The sequence below is a fragment of the Chinchilla lanigera genome, unplaced genomic scaffold, assembly GCF_000276665.1.
Source record: "Chinchilla lanigera isolate Chin_1 unplaced genomic scaffold, ChiLan1.0 scaffold00015, whole genome shotgun sequence".
In the NCBI taxonomy this organism is placed as follows: domain Eukaryota; kingdom Metazoa; phylum Chordata; class Mammalia; order Rodentia; family Chinchillidae; genus Chinchilla; species Chinchilla lanigera.
The window spans coordinates 1,012,179-1,021,778 of record NW_004955416.1 but is presented as its reverse complement, the minus strand read 5'-3'; the positions used below and the strand labels follow the sequence as shown (position 1 = coordinate 1,021,778).

Genomic DNA, 9,600 nt, shown 5'->3' with positions numbered 1-9,600 from the left:
GTATAGTTATATCTATATCTTATATATGGAGAGAGAGAGAGCGAGCAGAAAGCCTATAATGCCCTAAAAACCCTTTCCTCTGGCTTGCCTCTGAGTATAAGGAGTTTCTAGTAGTATTCATCAGGCTGAAGCATCTATTTTACTGATGCAAACCAGGCTAATCATTTAGGAAGTCTGTGTGCTTTCATAAATTTTTGACCAGGTTCTTCAAGGCAAACCGTTCTCTCTTCTTCCCATTTCATGTACTAAGCAATTGAGGTGGAGTTTGCTCATGCCACAGGTATATTACCCACTAGTACTGGAGAAGCCAAACGTTGGTACCTGGCAGGAGCTGGTTGCAGCAGCGAGCAATGCCAAGGGCAACGTAAGAGGGCGCTGCTGAGGTGGTTTTCTCCGGTCTGCTAGTTGAGCTCCTGATGGTGCTTATTAAAACATCCAAACTGTGAGATGGAAGATACTCATCTAAATCCTAAATTTATACTGAAGAGTCATATTCTGATTATCATCAAAAGCACAATGCATGTAAAGATTGGCCATATTACTGTTTAAGTCTGATGTACTTTTTTAAAGCTGGATATAGCAGTATATACCTGTGGCATGAGCAACTCTGGGAGACTGAGGCAGGAGGATTGTGAGTTTGACCCCAGCCTGCACAGCTTAGTGACTTAGCAAGTCCCTGTCCCAAAATTTTAAAAGCAAATGTTCTTAAAGGCCTGAGAATGTGGCTCAGTGTGAAGGCCCTGGGTTTAATCCTTGGCACTGTTGTACTAATAGTAGTAATAGTGATAGTAGCTGCAGTAGTCGTCATATTAATAGAAGTACCACCAATATTGCTGGCCCAAATTGGACTGAATTTGAGACAACAGTTAAGTCTGACTTGGTGATAATGCTTCTTGTCCTTTTGTGTCAGGAATCGTATCAACTGCATTTCTTTCACTAAAAATGTAGTCTTACAAATCTTCACAATTTGGAGATTAGCTAGCTCAGACTTCTGTGAAAGGTCACCCACTGGCCGATTTGGGGTGGGGTCCTAGGATCCAGAGCTATTGACTATCAGAGCTCGTTCCTTATTTGATGTACTAAAGGACCCTAGAAATGAAGTTGTCCCTAGCTATATCGACTCCTCATTGTTCTGAGTCTCTTCCTATTTGCTGTTTCCTCTGAAGTATCCCCTCATGGGAACCAGATGTGACCTAGAACAGTGTCTGGGACACATAAAATGCAGATCTATTTCAAGCATCTGATTAATTCACCCCCTGCTTCCCTGACACTGGTCCAATGACCTCTTGAAGAGAAAAGTTAGGTTGACCCAATTTCTCATAGAATTGAGCATCCCCTACTCTAGATAATATCATGTGACCCTATTCAGTTGCAAGAGGTTTTCCTTTTCTTTCCTCAGTGAGACCACAAAATAGCTCATTTACATCTTACTCTGTTACATCAAGGGAAAATGTGCAAGTAGTTACCAAACTAAATTTTGTGATTAAACTTGCAGTTATCTGCATAAAAATGGAATACCCTGGGATACCCTGGAACAGTGGTGGCAAACCTGCGGCACGTGTGCAGGAGCAAGCTGCTCCTGTCATTAAAAGGTCCAACACCACTGCCGAGCTCTTCTTCTACTTATTATGGTAGAAACCTGCAAAAAATGAGTTATCTCATTTTTTCCGGGTTTTTGTCCAATATATGGACACCTCCCCAGCACATACATACACACACACACCCCTCCCTGTCATTAAAATTAAAGCCACTTTGGAAACAGCTTGGGCAGCAACTGTGCTGCCTCGAGAGGCTTGTCCTTTGGTGGGTGTTCTTGTTAAGGGTCTCAACAAGATCCTGCTTGAAAGGAAAGGTATGCTCGCGTGGAGGGGTAGGGAGAGTGAGGGGGACAGAGAACAGCTCCCAGATAGCTCTCAGGAAGCAGGCATGTGAGCCATCACTGAGGTGAGAGAGAACTGAGCTGACCTGTGCTCAGGACTCCCGAGGCTCTCATTTGTGTCTTAGAAAATGAAACTCTAAGAAAAAACAGCAGGGCTTTTTTAAGGAAGCAAGAAAGGGCTGTGATTGAGGCCAGTAAATAGCGATTGTCAGGCCACTGGAACGTGGCTGTTTTATATCAGTTGGAATCTCCATCAAACAGGAAGCCTTGATGCTCTTCCATGTGTAGGGGAGGTGAGTAAGAAGCCTCCTCATTGCCTTCTAATGCTAGAAAAAAATCCTCCGAACTGGCCAGGATCATCAGGAACACTGACATTAGGGAGTGGAGGAGGGAATGGGAAATGGAGAACATGCTAGGAGGCTTGCTTTCCACAGGACATTGTTTTTATTCCCTCTGCACCATGCAAGCAGCCCGGCTTGATAGACAGACTGTCCCAGCATGGAAACCCAAATTCAACAATCTCACATTCTGAGCTCTGATCCTCGCCTGTGCCTTTGCCTTGTCAAACACCCTGAGATAATCACTTAACCTATTGAAGCTGCTAAGGCTGATCTGTCAGCCAAGCTTTCAAAAGCACCTCAGCTTACCACCCACTCTACTCCTCTCCTTGGAATTATTTTAAGGAACAGGAACAAGTTGTTTCAACCCTAGTAACCTTGTGAGATTAAACAGATCAAGCTGTGACAATGTCCCAGGAAGGAAGAAAAAACATTGAAGGCTCCTTCAGATGTCAGGGTGGAGAGTCCTCTAAGGCTGCTGCATACAGTCTCACTCTGGCCTGAGCTGAGCTGCTTCACCTCCTCCTGAGGTATCCTATCCTGCACTAAAAGGGGAGAAGCATCAGGGAAAATCTCAGCAGATGCCTCCAAGTGGCTCAGTCAGTGCAGAATTATTTTCATTCCAGGCCAGGTACTGAGACAGTGGGGGTGCCTTAAACCAGTAAGGGATTTTCTTTCCTAATAATGACTAAGTACTTTCTGATTACATATGCATTAAAAAAAAAAAACATTTAGAGAGTCCAGCATGGTGGTGCACGCCTGTAATTCTAGCACTTGGGAGGCTGAGGCAGGAGGATCATTGCGAGTTCAAGACCAGCTTGGGCTACAAAGTGAGCTCAAGGCCAGCCTGAACTGCATAGTGAGAGTCTGTCTCAAAAAGACAAAAACAAAAAATTCATTTAAAAATGCACTCTACAATGCCACCTTCCAGAAATAACCACATTAATATACTTTTTCATTATATTTTTGTGCCACTAATGTTTTTCTATTTATAAATGTCAGGTTTACACAAAATTTGGATAAATCCATCATTTGTAGTAGTTTGTATGTCCGCCCATGAAAACACTTGTGCACATCAATTACTCTTTAGAAAAACACACTCAGCCTTTAAAAATCATTCCAGAATGTCAGTGCCTTTATTAAACTGATTTTACAGATGATAAAGCTGAAGCACAGAGAGTTGAAAGAAGCCTGCCCAAAATCACATAGGTAACAGATGCAAATTTAGGTCTAAACTCGTATTTTGAGCCAATTCATACTACTACTCCAAAGGGGAAAATACACAGTTCTTCTTTATTTCTAATGCTTACCTGTTGTTTCCAAAATGTGCATCAAGTTTATTCTGGGGCTTGAATGATTCAACAGTGATAAAAACAAATACTTTAAAATGGAGATAGGATTTTAAATTAGTGAATTTAAATGCAGTTAAATGATGAGTCGTCATCAAAAACCTCAAACTATGAAAAGTGACTAGGCTCAGGGTCCCAGTTAGTGTGGACCACTGTTTCTGAGATGTGCTGTTAAACCATGATAGTCTACTTCAGCAGATGCTGGGATCTAAACTGGTCCAGCCCCAGTATACAGATTTAAAAACAGGCTTTGCTAATCACTAGAAGAGCATCAGACAAACGCAAGTTGAGGGACATTTTATTAAATACCCAACCAATAACTCCCCAAACGTTCAGTCATATAAAGCAAGGAAAGGCTGAAAACTGCAATAGATTAGAGGAAGCAGGAGAGTCATGCCAACTAAATGCAGCATGCCGGCCTAAATATGGTTCTGTAAAGGGAAAAACTTAAGGGGAAAACTGAGACAAAATCTAGGTAACATCTTGAGTTGTGCTAGTAATGACATCCCGAGTTGTTTTCTCACTTTTGACAAATAGGACATGAATAGTATAACTTCATGACATCAGAGGAAACTGAACAAGACTATAATGGACCTCTGTGCACTGTCCTTGCAGTTTTCTGCAAATATAAAGCTATTTCAAAATTTAAAAAATATTTATAAATGCAATAAAGCATAACCCTTCATGCAAGAGAAAACAATAGTGCAATAATAAAAATCACAAACACTACAGCGACTGAGCCTACATACAGCTGGTCCCAAGCTCCCAGGAACAACGGCAGTGAGTTCACACTGTTCTGAAGATGAGCTTGAAAAGAATAAAGCCATTTATAAAAGACATAAAGACAAATCAAAGCGCTTAACCTGAAATGCTTGCAGCACTCTGTGTTGCTGTCATGGCATGTGTGTGACCGGGCTGTTTCGACCCCACATGTAGAAATGGAGATGTTCTCATGCCCCCTTTCACTGCACGCCTGGTGAGTGACGATGTGTCCGTGGTGAGTAGCACCCTCCCCTTAAGCAGCTGCTGGCCCTCCTGAGAGAAGGAGACTGGAACTGTGCTTCCCTGTGGCTCTGCTTTGTTTAACTTCTGCAGTCAGCACAGAGGGGCAGGTCTGTGCTGGCTGTGCGGGGAGCTGTCCCTTACAGAGTGCTGATCTCCACCTCTGCTCACAGGAGAGTATTCTATGAAGCTGGAGGAGCTGGGCAGAGAGCCAGGTCCCTGTGGAGAGTGGAGCCCCTTCGCATAAGGTAATGGAAGGCCCGTGCATTGCTTTCTTCAAGATTGCTTGCTTTCCCCTTATAATCCAGTCTCCTAAATGTTTCATTTGCTCTACATCACCTGGTGAACTCGCAAAAGTCCTTTGCTACACGATTTCCAATGCCTGAGTAATAAAAGCAAGGCTCATACCTGACCACTGGCAGCTATCAAATTTCCTTTGCTATTTGTTTTTTAAGGCAAATTCTCTGGACCCTCAGCAGTCTTCCCTCTTCCCTCAATAGATGTCTTGGCTCCAGTGGAAAGTTAGCTTTAAATGAAGAGACAGATAGGTAGTCATGATGGCGTGGGGTAAGAGAAACTAAAACTCTCCTGGAAATGCATCAGTGGAAAAATGGTATCTATCAGAACTTCAGAGATGGTAATATGCTTAGGTGGAAGGAACAGGAAACTGGTTAGAAGAGCAGCTCAGGGAAACTTAAGTAACATGTCCCTTAAACTACAAACTACTGATGGGTGGCCCGGTGGAGTGCAGCACCTTTGTTTGCTGAGTACGTAGGGAAGTTATGCTAAAGCTTACCTGCTTGGGATGAGAAAGGTTTAGTACCGTAATCTGGTTGTTCACCTCTGCTTTTCTCTTTTGTGTTCAGTTCAGTGTCTCCCTGAACACATGTTTGAGGCCTTTTTCATGAGGGGTTTATACTCCTAAGGAGGCCTTTGAGATAATCTACCTGAGATGAGCAGAAAATATTAGAACTTCTTTTATACTCCCCTCATACACACATCACCTTATTTAAATTTTCTAACTAAAAATTGGAGGCTACTGATTTAAATAATATTGATTTGGATATAACTGACAAAGTTGTATATATTTAGAGTAGAAAATGAATACTGTTTATAAGGAGCTCCCATTTGATAACTGGCTTGGGGCATTTATATCCTCTTCCTAGTCCTGTGAAAAAATAAAATGGTATTAAACCCTTTTCTCAGGATATTGGACTTTTTAAATCAGAATGGGCATACACATATAGTTCTGGTTATGACTCTTAGTTCATTGCCCCAGAGGCCTTAATATGAAGAATTAAAGCCTTTAATCAATGTGACTTGGATTCGTTGATGCCCCAGAGAGTCAGACAAAATGGTAAGTGATGTTAAAATTTGACACATATATCCTTTAAACATCTCTTCTAAGTTAAAAGATAAATTTTGAGTTCCTGGTTATTCTGTGGATAATTTCTCCTATAATAGTTACCATAACTTTTGTTGAATGCTAACCTTTTGGTGGAGGACCATGAAAAGATTAACATTCCACATGGGATTCCCTGCTCTAGATCTTGTATTCTACTTTGTTTTTTTCATAGGATTTATTTCCTCACATAACAAATATTTGCTTACTTGTCACACTTGCTTATTACTTGCCTCTCTCTGGGGAGGGTAAACTGCATAGGTCATTTTTGGTATTTCTCTTGAAAGTAACACTCTTCACAGTAATAAAATGTTTCAGTGTAGATAAGACATTTGGGAATGATATGCTTCCCCACCATCACCAAGTCAGGAGGCTGATTCAAGTCTGCTGATGTATGTAAAAAAGCACATGGTAAATACTGAAAAGGACTTTTTTTTCCTGCTTTTTCTGCTTTTTGTCTGCATCCTCTGCCCAGCTGGAGTGGCAGCAACATCAGATGGGGCCAGGCTTTCCGACTGCGGCACCTCACTACAGGCCACTACCTGGCTTTGACAGAGGACCAAGGCCTTCTGCTGCAAGACCGGGGAAAGTCAGACACCAAGTCCACAGCCTTCTCTTTCCGGGCATCAAAGGTAAGGTGTGATGAAGTGGCCTTTGACCCCATTCTAGAAAGCTCTGAAACCTCCCAGGAGAGCTGTGATTGCAAAGGAAGCAGACAAACAAAAGGAAATTGTAATGTAGACCTAGCACAATCCCTTTCTTTATCTTTTCAACTGAATTCTTGGAAGAATGAGTACCTTCAGCAAAGGAAAGTCTTGGGTAAGGGGAAACGGGAAAGCCTGAGAAAACACAGGGATCACAGAAGTGGATATTGTTGCTCAGAGACTAATACAATATATTGTTATTGTTTAGTATATTCTAAGTTGTTTGTAGTACTTCTGAGTTTTATGCTTCACTCCTGTGAAGCAATGGAGGTATAATAAGTGTAAGAGCTACTTTTATTTAAATCTAGAAAATTACTTCAGGAAGACTCTTAGACTACATACTTCTGGACACATCATCTTGCATTATTTATATTATTCAAATTTACTAGTGCCTTCTTCATCCTTTTTTCTTGGCTTCCACCTCTGTTCACATCTCTTAGCTTTGTCCTGTCCACCCAACTTCCATTAACATTAGACCTTCTGGTAGTTAGGTTGACCCCATGTGAAAAGCTTTGCCATTTGATGTATCTGTAAACTACCACTTTGTCAAATGTCTAACTTGGATCTTCAGCCAAGTCTGTCTCTGCAGAACTCAGAGCTGGACATAGACAGTGAGGACTGCACGCTGTGCTAACTTGTGCTGGACAGCTAGCTTTTTGGCCATTTGGTGATTGTTCTGGAAAGATCACCCAAGCATAACAAAAGCTCTGTGCAGATGTATGCACAGTTTTCACTTCTGAGAGGACAGCTCACCGTCTCCAATGGGAGCTTCATATCTGATTTCATTCTTCTGCTCTTTCCCAGAAATGGATTTGATCTGTGTTCTCTGCTCAATTTCAGCAAAGAGTTATTGATGACTCTGTGTAGGGAGAGGTGTGAAGCTGACAGCTGCATTTTCTGTAGGGCACTGCTGATTCCTAGTGCATCAGAAGAGACCAGTCTTCCAGCCCTGCCTTTCTTTGAAACTAGGGCTCGGTCTTTTCCCCCTTCTTTTTATGCCTCTCTGGTGCTATTAGGCTAAGAACCTCTCTGGCATGCAGAGGGTTTGTTTTTTTTTTTTTCTCATAGAACTGCTGTACATTAGAAGCCATCTTTTCCAACCCCTATCCTCCAAATATTAAAAAAAAAAAAAAAAAAAACAAGGTGAGCTTCTTTTTCTTCTTCCAGAACTCCCTTCACTTGCCACCTTCTGTCCCTTCCTCACCCAATGACATGTTGCCTACTTGACCTCGCTCTAGTTTTCTGAGCAGATCTCCTTCATGTCACTATCAATCCCTCTTTCTTTAGATTCCCAGGACAAGAGGGATCTTAAATTCAAATTTATATCTAACAAAAACATTTTGGTCTCCAGGAAGTGGTTTATGGCACTATAAGAATCAAAGGAAAAAAAGCAACAGAAAAATTGTAAGAAGAGAGACAATCTCTTCTCTCTCGGTCTCCCCTAAGGGCACCTGGGACATAGAGTAGGGGCCAGGAGCAAATGGGGTAGGAGAAAGGAGCTGGAAAGTGAGAAATGGCCCGGCACTGCCGATGAGTGCCTGTCTGAGAGTGCGTGCTTGGCCTTTTCCTTACCTGAGTGCTCTACCCCTTTTTCCCTGGCCCAGTTGAGAGGGGCTGGGACAGAACAATGACCCAAAGTCTTACGATATCTCGAACAGCAGAGGAATTGGGCAGGCTCCCATGAAGCTGGCGGGATCCTGTTCCTCGGGAAGCCCTCCATCTTGTTCCTTTCTTGGCTCTGCCTTATGGAGCATGGCCCAGCATGTGCCACAGTCTCCAGGGAAGCCAGAAAAGCTCAGAGCACCGTGGGGTCCTTGTAATACTCCTTGTACTTCATACCACGCTTGGCCTCTCAGTACACATAAAGGCAAGCAGCTGAGGGTGGAAAGCCATTGCAGTACCACGGAGGCTGCTGGCGTAGCCGAGGTAGCGGTGAAAGTCACCCATGAGTCACCCTGTCCTGCACACTTGGCAGTGCGTTTACATTTCATTGAAGTCACTGTGCTACCAGCTTTTAATAACTCAGTGCAGTAGTACTCAGCCCAGTTTCTTTCATTTTCATTTGAAAGGAATGAAAATTAAAATTACCTAGGTTTTGTGACAAAGCATATATGGCTTTGTTTATACAGGAAATTGGGGCTTCCTTGGACCATCCTGAGGGTGCAGCATTTGACATCTTAGACTGTGAAGCTGCAAAGAAGGAAGACCATGTGGGACTGCACAGCTCTGCCACACAGAACCCAAGTAGCGACGGGGAGAACCCTGGAGTAGCCGTGGTCTCTCTGGGCTTCCATGTGGCTCCCAAGTCAGAACATTCTTACTTTGCTAGTTGCAAGTGATCTTCGCTAGTTGCACATTGGTGTGCTTCACCTCCCAGGGAAATAGAGAGGACCCTCAAGAGACAGAAGTTTGAGGCCTATTTTTCCACAGTGCAAGGACATTGAGTCATCTTGCTGCTCCTGCCTCTTAAGGGGTGATGTAGCCTGAGAGAGCATCTCAGGATATGCATGTTGGCAAGAAGTTGGATCTGTGGAAAGGCAGAGAGGTAGAGAAAGTAAACTATATCCTATGTGAATGGGGTTGGGGAGGAAGTGGTGTATGCATCTGATCCACTTGGTATGGTAGAAAGGCCACTGAGCAGAAGGCAGCTCTGGGAGGAGCACTTTTGGGGCTGCAGTCACATGTTTTAGAGGATGCTGGACCATGAGTCATCTGTAATGATGGGCTTTCCATCTTGTTGCATTTTTTGTTGATTTGCACTAGTCTGTGACAGCTGTGACTACTAAATTGAGGGCCATTGACCAGCTGCAGATGCACATTTATATCCTTACCCAGCTGCCTTGACAAGGAAGGTGGCAGGTGCCCCTGGGGATGACGCATGTACATGAGAAGGTGGAGGATGGCTAAGCCCTGCTGAAAGGTGACT

General features: G+C 43.1%; 1 protein-coding gene across 1 annotated transcript in view; it reads left to right on the top strand.

Moving 5' to 3' along the window:
• The window catches only part of Ryr3 (ryanodine receptor 3), a 547,606-nt gene that overhangs the window by 238,333 nt on the left and 299,673 nt on the right, over positions 1-9,600 (top strand). Inside the window, exons 9-10 of the mRNA XM_005381167.2 lie at positions 4,742-4,816; positions 6,446-6,602. Coding sequence (XP_005381224.1) covers positions 4,742-4,816; positions 6,446-6,602 — 232 coding nt within the window. The remainder of the gene's footprint in view (positions 1-4,741; positions 4,817-6,445; positions 6,603-9,600) is intronic.